Source organism: Eubalaena glacialis, chromosome 8, assembly GCF_028564815.1.
Source record: "Eubalaena glacialis isolate mEubGla1 chromosome 8, mEubGla1.1.hap2.+ XY, whole genome shotgun sequence".
NCBI classification, from domain to species: Eukaryota; Metazoa; Chordata; class Mammalia; order Artiodactyla; family Balaenidae; genus Eubalaena; species Eubalaena glacialis.
In genome coordinates this window covers 115,441,599-115,456,119 of record NC_083723.1, presented here as the reverse complement: position 1 = coordinate 115,456,119, position 14,521 = coordinate 115,441,599, and the positions used below count along the sequence as shown (strand labels likewise).

Below are 14,521 nucleotides of genomic sequence, written 5' to 3'. Positions count from 1 at the left end.
ATTATAGACATATATATGTGTGTGTGTGTCAGTTTCTAGATGTAGTGTCTTATAACAAAATATTTATCAATTTAAAGGTAAAAGTACTAATTTACAATACTTCCAGCACTTATTTTGTAATTTATAATACAGAATCGTGTTAGCTAGATTATAAAGAGATTATAATCAAAGACTTAAATTTCATATTTCCTTTTGTTACTGTCAGGAAAAAGTCCAGATTCAATGTAAGTCTACTTTATTTTATAGGCCTATGAAGAATACACCAGCAAGCTAGATGCCCTCCAACAAAGAGAACAACAGTTATTGGAATCCCTGGGGAATGGAACTGATTTTTCTGTTTCTAGCTCTGCATCAACAGACACCGTTACATCTTCTTCCTCTTCTAGCCTTTCAGTGCTGCCTTCATCTCTTTCAGTTTTTCAAAATCCCACAGATGTGTCACGGAGCAACCCCAAGTCACCACAAAAACCTATCGTTAGAGTCTTCCTGCCCAATAAACAGAGGACAGTGGTGAGTCAACTTTAATATCATCATTGCTTTTTCTTTGTATTTTTCAGAAAGACTAGTTGTTGAAAATGAAATGTGATACCCAGTGGTCATGCAAATGTAAGCATCCATTTCAAACAAGAATGGAAAAGACATAATTATTTGGTGCCTAAGTCTGTGTTCCTTAACTGGAACAAATTGCATTGTTTTTAGTGTTGGATTTGACATTTATACCTGTCTGTCAAACTTGAACCACACTCAAGTCTGAGTACTAGTGCCAGGGCTCCAAATAAAGGTTAAAGTTTCCCTTGTGAATTCTTAACTATAGACCTGTTCTTATCATAGCATGTGGGGTTCATAATTATATTATCTGCATTATTCAGGAATTCTTAACCCAAGAAATTAGCAACTGGTCCTGAAGTGGTAATAGCATTCAGGCACTGGGCAGAAACAAATGCAAACCCTCCCGTAGCCCATATAGGTCTCATGGAATTCAGAATGCCTCAATGACAAGGTCAAAATCACAAGTTATAATATGCAAGGAAACAGTCTACCATCAGTGCATTAGAAGACTTAAAAATAGCAAGATTAGATTCCTAAGAAGGAACCAAATAGAATTTCTAGGTGGCCTTAAAATTTAAAACTCAGTGGATGAGTCATCATCTCTGAAGTATTGCTGAAAATGATTGTGTTGAATGTTAAGCTTCTGGACTTTCCATTTTATAAGAAACACGGGATAAAGGGAAAAGTTAAGCACCATGAGGAAGCAATTAGACAAATCCAGAAGGTGGACATTCTATAAGACAAACAGCCTGGACTCAGTGTCATGGAGGATAAAAGGTTGGGGGTTATTCTACACTGAATAAGACTAAAGAGACAAAACAAACAAATGCATTGTGTGATCCTGGTTTGGGACCAGGGTGGGGAAGAGCTGTAGAAGTCCTTCTTGAGATAGGAAATGTTGAGTGTTGATTGAATATAATATGTTCTTATGGAATTATTAGTTTTCTTAAGCGTGACAATAGAGATATTTTTATGTAGGAGAATGTCTTTATTCTTAGGAAATACATGCTTAAATATTTAGGGGTAAATTGTCATGATGCCTGCAACCCCCCTCCCGCCCCTTTTTTGAAATGAAACTTACATATAGTAAAGTGTACAAACCTCAAGTGTACAGCTCAGTGACTTTCTACATGTGTAAGTGCCATGCAGACCAAGATATAGAACATTTCTAATGTGAGTGTTCTCTTGTGCTCCCTCAATTCAGTGACCACCTTCAAGAGTAACCACTATTCTGAATTCTATCTCAATCAGTCAATTTAGAACTTTCAAATGGTATGATGGAAACAAAATGTTAAAGAGAGAAAACAAATATGAAAAAATAATTTTAGGATCTGAGAGAACTTGGATGTTAATTGTACCACTCCTTCTAATTTTCTGTGTTTGAAATTTTTCATAGTAGAGTTGGAAAAACTCAAAGAACATAGGACAAAAGAAAAATAGAAAGTTAAAAAGAAACAGTTGCCACTAGGAAAAAAAACTAATGAACATATTCATGCTGATTTGAGGACGTAGCAAAGGTTTAGAAAAGAACATTCATAAGGTTTTTAACTTTTTTATTTAGGAAACTTATTTATATGGAAAAGTATAAAGGACAATATATTAAATACCTGTGTTTAGTCACCTACGATGAACAAGTATTAATGTTTGTAATATTTGCTTCATATTACACACACACACACACACACATATATATAACATATATCTATACATACGTACATACATATATATATTTAGGTCCCTCTTACCTGTCCCATTCCCTTCCCAAACATCCTTCATCCCACCTTGTCCCCCAAGAAGTAGCCACTATGATAAATGTGGGGTACGTTCAATCGATATTTTTATATTTTACTACATGGATATGTACCTATAAGCATTTTTTTAAATTTATAAAATAGTATGATACTGTATGTAATGTTCAACATCTTGTCCTTTTTATTCAAAATTATAATTTCAAGGTATACATATGTATGTGTTGATACATATAGGTCTGATTCTTTTCAATTTAACATAGTTTATCCTGACAGACATCTAGGTTATGTTCAGTTTTTTTGTTATTACTAACAGTGCTAAAATATGAACATCTTTATACAGGACTCTTTGTCTACAAATAATGGGGTATTTCCAAGTTGCAGACCTGTAAGTGGATCTCTCAATGGGAAATGCAGATTTGGTTCAAAGGCTGTAAATACCAGGTGTCTGAAAAAAATATCTAAAACTACTAACTTAATTTTAACATCTGTGGGGAGGAAGCTCTCAAAGCAGCTTATCTTTTTTGGTTTCCTCAGTGTCTAACAATTAGTAGGTGTTCTATAAGTATTTTTGAAAGATTGAGGCTTTGGGTTTACCGTAGCCTGAGATTTGTAAATAAATATCTGCTGATTGGTATTAACCCTGATTGTATCTAACATAATGAAAAGAAGGACAGTGGGAACAGATAGGGCAATGTTGGATCCTTCAAAATCATGCCTTGGTTGTGTGATAATTAAAGCAAGAAATGTTTATGGAATGGAAGAGATAAGGAGAAGCTAAACAAGCTGTCCTTGTTTTAGCCAGTTTGAGGAAAAACATGTAAAGAGCACAAAAACGTGTAGGAAACTCTAACTCTCTTACTAGCACAAGTAAGTAGTTTTAATGGTATAGATTGAGTAAAGGGACATCATTAGAGTAAATGCTAGAACCCCAGGGAATACCCTCCCTCTCCCTTTATTTTTAGCAAAAGCAAAGCAGAAACCTCTAAGATCTGCAAGTGATGAAAGAGTTACACATTCCATCCTTTTGTGGACAAGAAGAATATCTGTTGCATAGTGGTTTACAGTTTGCAAAAATGTTGCCCCATACTCTCATTTGATCCTCATAGTAACTTTGTGAGGCAGAGTACTATATGGAGCAGTATTAACTCATGTTGATATTTAAAATACTGTGTTTAATTTTAATAAAATAGCTGTGAAGTCTGGGACATTCTTGACTCCTCATAAATTCTATTAACTTTTGCCACAGTGAAAGGACTTAATCTGTTGCTAGATAAGTTTTCCCCCTTGGAGGTCTAATGAGGTAATTGATTAAATTTAGTTTTGGGTTTCAATTTAATTGGGACCAGCAATTTAGGAGTAAAAGACCTACCACCTTTATAAAATCTTGTGATCACTTGTTCTTTGTCAGTTAAATACAACTTGACCAGGAGGCATACTTAATTCTAAAATGGCTTTCACCTTAGGAAGTTTTGGTAGTATATATAGTCAGCCTCTTTTTACTTTAAAAAGACCATGTTATAAGCAGATCATATTAAATTTTTCCTTTTATTATATTGTGAATTGGTTTAACAGTCTATAATAATAAACTATATTATGACTGGTTTAACAGTCCTAAAAAAGGACTTGACATCAAGATAAATTATGATAAAATCAGGAAGCTATAAATTTAGGTTTATTTTAAAAACCCATATATCAGCATGTATAATCTGTGCCAATTTATACAAGGAGATCTCAGTGTATCATGAAGTTCACTTAAAGCATGTAATAAAGTCTGCATTGTAAAGAATTTAAAGTACCAAATTAATCTACTAGCTCAGATAATAAAACATGTAGCAATTGTGATGGCCACCTGAATTTTGATGGCCACTCCTTTAAGAAGGAGTTCTTAAGGTTTTAAGAGAACATTTTATATGGAAAATTTTAAACATACACAAAAGTAGGGTAGTGTGGTGGACCATCATGAATCCATTGATAAAAGATGATTTATATTCACTTTAAAAACTGGTATGTTAAAGTTTAGACTGATACATTTTGTTTTGGTCGAAATTTTCCTTTGGCAAATACTCAGATGATTACATTGACTATACAACTTTGTTTGTTAAGGTAGGATGCTTGTTTTTAAATTATTTTAGAGAAAAGTTATTGCTGCTTTGACAGCCTAATCAGGGACATTTAATTTTGTAATTTGGAGAAGAGGCATTAACCTGGTTCTTTTGAAAATATCTTTTTAGTCTTTTCAGCCTTAAAATTTGAGGCAGTGCTCCCCTTCCCCTTTTCCTTTTTGAATAGGTAATTCCTTCATGTGGTATTTACATCAGGAAATCTTGTTTCCACCTCTACCTCTATACATCCAGTTTCCCCTGTACCTTTTAGGTAACTTTTTATTTGGGTGGGTGTGTGGGTGTGTGTGTTTTCTGGGTTTCTTTATGTAGCAAGAAGAAAATAGAAAGATATATTCTTATTTCTCCACTCCTCTTCATACACACAAGGCATCATACTGTATATATCATTCTGTATTTTGCTTTTAATGTTTATGTAGGCCATCCTGGAAATTTTCCATTTCCACATATAGCATGCTTAAATATTCTTTTTTATAGCTATAGATTCCATTGTATAGATGTACTATAGTTTACCAGTTATATTATGGTATACCAAAAGTAGGCTTCCTTGATCAAAAAGAAATTTACATTTGTAATTTTGATAAGAAACTTTCAAATTTTGCTTCACAGGTTTTGCTTAGTCTTGCACTGCTATCAGCAGTGCATGAGATGCCTGTTTACCATAGCCTCATCAACAGAGTATGTTGTCAAACTTTTGTATTTTTGCCAATGTGATAAATGAAAGATATTTTGGCAAGTTTGAGTTTGCTTTTCTCTGAGGTTGAACACCTTTTCATAAGTTTGAAGGCCGTTTATATTTCTGTTTTCCTGAACTGTCTTTCATGTCCTTTGCCCGTTGATCCTGATCTCAATTTTTCAGGAGCTCTTTATATATCATGAAGATTATATGCCTCTTATGTAAGTTGGAAATATTTTTTTCCCAGTTTGCATTTGTCTTTTGACTTTGCTTATATAGTCGTCCCTCAGTATCTGCAGGGGATTGGTTCCAGGACCCCCTGAAGATACCAAAATCCTTGGATGCTCAAGTCCCTTATATAAAATGGCATAGTATTTGCATATAACCTATGCACATCCTCCTGTATACTTTAAATCATCTCTAGATTACTTATAGTAGGCAAGTTTAAGTTTTGCTTTTTTGGAACTTTCTGGAATTTTTTTCTGAATATTTTTGATCCTCAGTTGGTTGAATCCACGGATGTGGCACCCATGATATGGAGGGCTGACTGTAGTATGTTGTGTGTGTTTTGCCATCTAAAAAGTTCTTAGTTATGTGTAGGTGAATTTAACATTTTTCTTTTATGGCTTCCAGACTTTGCATCATAGATTTATAGACCTTCTTCACTTGAGGTTATAAAAGAGCTTGCCATGTGTTTCTTCCAGTTCTTTTATGGTTTGTCCCCTCCTTCCTTCAACATTTAAATATTTGATCCATTTGGAATTTACCCTAGTATACAGTATGTAGTATGGGTGAACCTTTTTTTCCTAGATTGGTTCCAGTAGTTCCAACATCAGTTATTTAAAAGTTCATCTTTATGCTATTTCAGATGCTGCCTTTATTTTATTTTGATTTTCTTTATGTGTTGGAGTCTGCTTTGGTCTTTCTGTTTTATTCTGTTGGTCTGTCAGTCTGTTGAACAGGTATCATGAAGGAACAAAAATCAGCCTACAGAAGTGAATGAAGGACTGATAGGTGACTTTCCCTTGGTGATAAGAGTGGAAAACCAAATTTTTGCCTACTGATGAAACATATATACACCTTGGAATCAACCTGTTCAGAGAAGCATAAGGGAGCATAGCTATATTAGAAGATGGCATTACAGGAGTGCATGAGGGGAATTACCAAAGGAACTGAAAGGTTGATAGCCCCAGCCCATTGATGACCTCGTATGCCATATTAAGGAATTTGAATTTTGTCCTATAAATAACTGGAAAATTTTGAGAAGACTAATGAAATGTAAGGTTATATCTTAGAATGGGATTCTAAATCTGAGTTCAGTGGACTCCTCAGCAGTCCATATATAGGCTTGAAATTTTATGTTCCAGAGAGAGTATCTAAGGCTTTCATCAGGTTCTCAGAAGTATTTGACACACACACATGTTAAGAATACCTTCTTTAGAAAGATTTCACTGATAACATGGGGACAGGATAGATCGGATGGGGTTTAAAACTAAAGATAAGGTTGCCAATCAAGAAGTTTTTGCTTTAGAGTAGGCAGAATATGAGTTGCAGAGGGAAAAAGTAAGCTTTCCCTTCTGTTCATTATTTCTGGAAGGTATGGCCAGTTCTCACGATTTGCAGTAGTTATGTTCTATACATTCCCTGCAAACACTGAATTAGTGAATACTGAACCATTGCTCCTAGGAGAAATGCAGGATTACTGTTATAAATGAGCCAAAGATGGCCTCTTTATATTGGCCCCTAGATTGTTTATTTCTTCACAGCCGACTGGAGTCCATTAGCTTAAAAGTCACCTGGCACTTGTCTACAGTGTGAGAGCTAGAAAAAGAAGGCAGTGTCACCTTGATTAACCTCAGCTGGGAAAGTATGCCTTGAGCAACTCAAATTTTTCAGTCCTCTGCGCATGTCTGCAAAAGCACTGCAAGTATTGATTTTGGGGTTACAAATAAATTTTAGCAAACAGACAAATTTGCAAATGCAGAGTCTATGAATAAAGAGGATCAACTGTACCAATCCAGTCTCTTGAATATTTCCAATGACGAACCTACTCCCTCATGGTAAACTTTTCCCTTGCTGGATAGTTTTAACGGTTATATTGAGCTAAAATCTGCCTCCTGTGTTTTCTAATCTTAGGTCCTAATTTGGCTTTCTGGATTGTTCCCCTTCAATATACTGTTTAGATTCAGCTGTCTTATATTCATTTTCACTCCATTTTTCCCCCTCTAGCATAAGTTTCCCAATTTCTTTGGAAACTTTTGGTTTGCTAAGTACTTTAGTGATTTAAAAGAATGAAACCTTTAATTTTGTTATTAACTAACATTTCCTCTGTCTGCGCTCCCCTCCCCCCATAAAGACTGACCAACCTGAACTCCCATTGCTTCACTTTAGTCTACACTGTGTTTGTCAGTCCTTTTTCAGTTTTAAATTATTTGGATTAATATCTGGGGAGATGGGTCACTGGCAGAAAAAACCAGGATAGAGATAACTTCAAATATACAGAAAGATTCTTATCTCTATTTTCAGTGCCTCTTTTCTCCCTGCTCCTAGTGTCATCTCTACTTCTCCTTAGGTTAGCTTCATTCTGTAGCCGGGTTTTCTCAGTGTACTAGGGAAGATGGCCATTAGGGACTCCAGATTTCTATCCTCTTGGAACACTTTAACTACAGTAGAAACAGAAACTTCTCTCACCCAGTGTCCATCTATCAGTTAAGGAAAGAACTCTGGTACTGTTTGGATCATATATCTAGCCCTGTATTAGGGATATGGGAAACTGATTAGCCAGCTTATGTCATGTGTAGCCAGAAAAGTAGTGACCCTTGTGATTGATGGCCTCTCCAGAACCATGTGGTTTTTAGGGAAGGGTGGGTTCCCAGAGGAAATAAAAGTGCTAAACAACTAAACAGCAAATATCAGCTATACACATTAAGACAAGTATTTTCTTCTGCTATGTTTAGGATCAGTAAGACATCTCTTAGGGACCATCATTATGATTGAAGGATTAGAGTTTTCAGCTTTGAACAATGTTGGATCAAAATTGATCTTGCTTTAAATGTTGACATCTATTATTTCTCAGCGGTGAGCACATAGGGATCTGTAGTATTTTCTGTTCTTTTATATGTTTAAGATATTTTGTAATTTTAATTAAAAACTAAAAATAAATTTTGCTTTGATTTAAGTTGGTGAGTAATAATAGATACTTGAGTCATAATTTCCCATTAATATTAAGTTAGTGAAATAATTTTCTGACAGAGTAATCCACATGACATTTTAAAGGTATTATAAAGGTAAATTATTGTTTTCCAATGATGTGAAGAATATATAATTTATTTCCTTTACCTCATAGCATATGTTTATGATACCATAGGTACCTGCAAGGTGTGGAGTTACAGTCCGGGACAGCCTGAAGAAAGCACTGATGATGAGAGGTCTAATCCCAGAGTGCTGCGCTGTTTACAGAATTCAGGATGGGTATGGTTTGTATGTGATGTGAAACTTTGTTTAAAAAAGGAAAAAGAAACCTCAGACATGAAATTTTGGGGTTTTCTGTAAGATCTTTACCCAAACCTAGGGTATTGAAAATCAACTTCAGGAAAAAAATATTAATACTAAGTTAATTAGCCTAAAGAAATCTTGTAGGCCCTTTGAGGAGTTAACATTAGATAATTCTTGTGATGATAGTGTTTGTTACTCTGATCAAATGACTTTGTTTAGGGTTTGAGATTCTTAAAATTTTTGAACTATTTTTTATGTGTCTTATTTGAATAATGGACTCTTTCCCACTCCTTTATTTTTAATATAAACTCATAGTTTCACAAAAGACTTACCAAAATTAACATTTTATATTGAACTATTTTTCAGAAAGCATCTAAAATTGTGCCGTGAGTCCCCCAACCCCAATTTTGAGTCCCGTTTTTTTAAAACAAAAAAAAAAGTCTTCTTTTTGGGGCATATTGTCCCTTGAGTACTCTTTTTCTTTGAATGGGTAGGTAAATCCGTACCTGTGATTTTTTTTTTTTTTTTTTGGACCCCAGGAACAATCCATTTTCTGCTGTTGTAGGTCTTTTCTGGAGCTGACTTGAAGAAAAGAGTACATCTCTTTACCCTGCTGTTTGTCCAAGAGTGATACATTTATTTGGGGTAAACTTAAAAATTAATTTATTGCCATTTAAATTTCTAACGATGGAAGACCAGGGAGCCAAAACTCCCTCACCATTACTAGCCCCTCAATAACCAATTTTCATATCTTCAGCATGAGGTTTATGAAGATCTTTAGGTATGATAACCAAGAAAGGCTGTGTCTACACTTTTCAGAGAGAAGAAACCAATTGGCTGGGACACTGATATTTCCTGGCTTACTGGAGAGGAATTGCATGTAGAAGTGTTGGAGAATGTTCCACTTACAACACACAACTTTGTATGTACCTTTATATATTTTTTAATGTCAGAAATCTTCAAGTTCTTGTGAATGAATTTTTATAGAGAATATGAAGTATGGATGAATAATTTTGGCATTGATATTTTACCTAAGTTGAAAATCAGTTCTGTTATTTAAAAAAAAAACACATATTTAAAGAGTTTTGTTTTAATCATTATACTTTATTTTTAATTTAAAAAAGTAATAACATATATGTATGTATACAATTGACTCACTTTGTTATACACCTGAAACTAACACAACATTGTAAATCAACTATATTTCAATTAAAAAAAAATTTTTTTAAAAAGTAATAGATATTCATTATTGAAAGAAAATTCTTAAAAATTTGAGTGGTACAAAAGTATATCAAGTAAAAACGTGAAAATACCCTACCAGAGGTAAACAGTTGTTAATTGATTATTGTGTAGTCTTCCAAAGTCTTTCTATATATAAAACATGTGTCTGTGAACCCAAAGTTTTCTCCTTTCTTTTTTTTCTTCCTTCCCTTTCCTTCATTATTTTCCATTTTTTCCTTTTTTTAAAACTAAAAAATGGAATCATGTTTTGTATGATATTCTTCATTTTTTTTTTTAAGTTAAACAAAGCATCATGGGCATCTTTCCATGTCAGTACACCTAGCTTTATAATGATTGCATAATAGTCCATAAGAATATAAATTCGGTATATTTAACCATCTCTCTTAATAGACATTTAAGTTTTTAAGGAATCTGTTATATACATGGTAAATAGACTCTTCCTGCATACATCTTGACACACTTGTGTAAATGTTTCTGAAAGATAGACTAATGGAAGTGGAATAGCTCTCCTTGAGGACTGAAGAAAGATAGATGTTAAAGCTCTCCTTCAGTACTTCTCCCTTTATCTGGTTTTTGCATTTGCCAGAACCTAGCCTAAGCTAAGTGTCACCAGCATGAGGCCTGGAACAGTGGAACCTCTCTACCTCAGAGATAAGGTAGAGGGTACAGTTCCAGAGCTTGAGAACCTGTCCTCTAAAAGAGTAGGCAGGAGCCAAGATTAGAGTGATCTGTAAGGCAGGAATGCACTTCTTACTTTTCTATATATGGAATTTGGACCACAGTTTATTTTTCTAGATGGATAGTTATTGCTACCCTTTTGGCATCAAGTGTTTTCCCTTGTGCCTTGTTGATTAGTACAGCTGGGCTCTTTTGATTTCCTGGGGGTGTTAGTGTTTTGGAGGCTCCATTAGAGGTGAATAATGAGATCAGGTTTGTGCTTCAATAGATAAGGTATCTTTTGGACGAGTGTAAGATACACCTGATGCCAATCAGATTTACTGTATAGCAGATAGTTTTGTAATGATGATATAAGGAGTTCACTACTATCGACTTTTTTTTTTAAACCTGTAGAATTTTGAGAGGATAAATCTTAAGATTTTTTTATTTAAGTTTTTAGGAATTAAAAAAAAAAGTACTCTTTTTCTTATTCTTCTTAATTAGAAATTGGATATGAGGAGGTAAAAGAAGATCTAAGTTACTAACCTTAAGCAGTGCCTCAGGAAGGTCCTTGCCACAAGAGGGTAATGAAAGCAAACTGCATGTTAGTTGCAGAGTATGGAAATCTTCAGAACACAGTTGGAGAGCTGCCAGTTAATATTTATTGAGATCTTTTCATTTGCCAATATTTTGTCTGATCTGGGGATATAACAATAAGAAAACAGTATCCCTGCCTTAGAGTAGAGAGACAGATGATTTAATTAAAAATTTTCATAAGCACTCTTAATTACCGTGTATGTTTCAAGTGCTATAGATACACAGAGTAGAGATTCCTAACCTGGCCTTTGAGGAGTCAGGAAGTTTTCCCAAAGGAAGAAATATGAAAGCTAAGGCCTGATGGATGAGGGAAGAGCAGATGAAGGGTGAAGGGAAGAGTACTCTAGACAGGGACTTCCCTGGTGGCGCAGTGGTTAAGAATCCGCCTGCCAGTACAGGGGACACGGGTTTGAGCCCTGGTCCGGGAAGATCCCGCATGTTGCGGAGCAGCTAAGCCTGTGCACCACAACTACTGAGCCTGCGCTCTTGAGCCCGTGCTCTGCAGCAAGAGAAGCCCACGCACTGCAACGAAGAGTAGCCCCCGCTCGCCACCACTAGAGAAAGCCCACGTGCAGCAACAAAGACCCAAAACAGCCATAAATAAATAAATAAATATTAAAAAAAAGAGTACTCTAGACAGAGGGAACAGCAAGAAAGCATGAAAGCATGTTACCTTTTCAGTTTTGAAAGAAGTTCAGAATGGATGATACAAAGTTGGAGAGGCGGCTGTTAGAGTGTAGCGCGTATATGGGTGGAGTAAGCTCGCGAGAGTCCTTGTAAGCTATGTTAAAGATTTAGACTTTTCCCTAAAATCATTGGAAATTTAATGATTATAATAGGCAGGGGAGCAGTGTGATTAGATTTGTGTTTTCGAGTGATTGCTCTTAATGTCATAGAGAGGCAAGAGTAAGCCTGTGTTCTGCTTAGAAAGGGAAAGAAATCCTCTCCCTGCTTCTCTGGGCTGGCTTTTGTTGACTACTGGAGGAAGGCTGCTTATGCCTCCTGGTTTCATAGTCTGTTATCAAAGTGATTCCTTCAGTATATGCCTGCATCCCAGGAATCCTTGGGAACTGGCAGAGGGCAGGGAAGGTAGAGAACCAAGATTAAAAACAGATGCCATGTGTCCAGACCTTCCCATTTTCTATAGGCACTAAAGTTAATGTCTTCCCTCAGACAGCCCCACACCTTACAAATTAATGCATGCAAATTGCCTGTTCTATGGCCCCCACGAGTTTACCATCCATGTCTTGAATTCCAAAATAAGCATAAGTTGTGGCCCAAAAGAAAAGATATACCTTCCTGTGCCCACCTTTATTGACAAAGGTATATTCACAGATAGAGGTATATGTCACTTACTCAATTTTTTTTTTTTTTTTTTAAAGATTTATTTTATTATTTATTGATTGATTGATTGCTATGTTGGGTCTTCGTTTCTGTGCTAGGGCTTTCTCTAGTTGCGGCAAGCGGGAGCCACTCTTCATCGCGGTGCGCGGGCCTCTCACTATCGTGGCCTCTCTTGTTGCGGAGCACAGGCTCCAGACGCGCAGGCTCAGTAGTTGTGGCTCACGGGCCTAGTTGCTCCGCGGCACGTGGGATCTTCCCAGACCAAGGCTCGAACCCGTGTCCCCTGCATTGGCAGGCAGATTCTCAACCACTGCGCCACCAGGGAAGCCCTCACTTACTCAATTTATGCTCAAATGCATACCCACATTTTCTCCTGCTCAGGTGTTTTTCTCTCCTTTCTGCTTTCCTCCCTCCTGCCCTCCTTCCTTCTCTCTCTTTTTTTCCCCCTTTCTTTACATACAGAAACAACCAGTTACACAGAGTTTTCACATATAAGTCAGTGACAGGAAGAAAGACTGCAACTGAGTAGATTAAAGAAGCAAGAGAAATTAGGGCTTCATGAAAGTCCGCAGATTATTAGGCGATTGAGAGTATGAGTAGTTAGCAAAAAGGATAAAGTGACTATAAAATGCTGATTCCTGTGAATACGTTTTGTATTTTTCTGTGCTCTAATGTCCAGAGATTATGCTAGCAATATAAAAAGATGCTTGCTTTAGTAAATAGTAGCCACATAAATATTAAAGAAGATTTTCTAATTGCTTTTAAATCCAGAGACAAATGGAAAAGGAACAAAGCTAAAAACAGTCAGTTGTTTTCTTAAATCCCCTAGAAAGTGATACATAGACAAAAAGGTGAAGAAAACAAGAGCTACTCTTAAAACTATCTAAATGTTCTCAAAAAGCCAGAATGGATGATGTGCCAAGATATCATTTTCTTGATGAAGCATCATTTTTAATAACATTTTATCCTGTTAAATATGTGTTTATTGAAAAGAGTTTGATAAAGTGGGTGTTGAAATCAATTTAATGGATCGTGAAAAGCATTTACATGCAGTAGAATGGATTAGAAAATTCTGATATGCATTATGTATAGTTAGGGTAATATTATTATATGAATACAGGTGTGTCCTGGATCATGATGTATTTTTCTTACTATTGTGTGTGATTAATGCTGTCTGAAAAACTGAGATGAATTGAGAATATACAACAAAGAACAAAGGACAAAATAGAGTCACCCATGCTCTCATCACTCTCAAATAGCCATTGTTAACATTTTATTATTTGTTTATCCTTTTTATGTTTTCTGCTTCTTATATATACAAACCAAACAGTTTAAAACAATTTCTGGTTTTGTTCATTATCAAGATAGAGCTTCCCTGGCACAGTTCTGTTTATGTGACCCATGTTTGGCTTCTGACATGGAGTTCTTACATGTTGCCTTTTAAGTTTCACATAGAGGAATGTTCACAGATACATTTAGGTGTTCTAATCCTCTAACAAACTGATAATTTGTTAAAAGTAGTTCTTACCTTCTTTTAGGTGATTTCCCTGTCCCTTGTCCTAAGTTAGCAAGTTTAGGTAGGGTTGATCTGATTTTCATATAATTATAAACTAGTTTTTTTCTATAATAAATTCTTTTTTACATTTTAATCAAAGTATATTACATTTTAATCAAATGTATATAGTTTTTAAGATAGTGCAGAGGGGTTTACAAAAAAAATCATCTGTTGCCCTATCCCTTGTTAGCCTCTAATGCCACTCTCCAGAGGAAATCATTCTTGTTTTTTTCTTTTTTTTTTGTTTATTAGGTCCCATTTGTTTATTTTTGTTTTTATTTCCATTACTCTAGGAGGTGGATCAAAAAAGATCTTGCTGTGATTTATGTCAAAGAGTGTTCTTCCTATGTTTTCCTCTAAGAGTTTTATAGTGTCCAGTCTTACATTTAGGTCTCTAATCCATTTTGAGTTTATTTTTGTGTATGGTGTTAGGGAGTGTTCTGATTTCATTCTTTTACATGTAGCCGTCCAGTTTTCCCAGCACCACTTACTGAAGAGACTGTCTTTTCTCCATTGTATATCCTTGCCTCCTTTG

The 14,521-nt window shown here is 35.4% G+C and overlaps 1 protein-coding gene across 4 annotated transcripts in view; it reads left to right on the top strand.

Annotated features, from left to right (window-relative positions):
- The window catches only part of BRAF (B-Raf proto-oncogene, serine/threonine kinase), a 161,882-nt gene that overhangs the window by 83,764 nt on the left and 63,597 nt on the right, over nucleotides 1-14,521 (top strand). For all 4 annotated transcript variants that reach the window (XM_061198827.1, XM_061198825.1, XM_061198824.1 and 1 more), the window contains exons 3-5: nucleotides 247-510; nucleotides 8,464-8,567; nucleotides 9,411-9,513. In XM_061198827.1, the coding sequence (XP_061054810.1) occupies nucleotides 247-510; nucleotides 8,464-8,567; nucleotides 9,411-9,513 (471 nt within the window). The remainder of the gene's footprint in view (nucleotides 1-246; nucleotides 511-8,463; nucleotides 8,568-9,410; nucleotides 9,514-14,521) is intronic.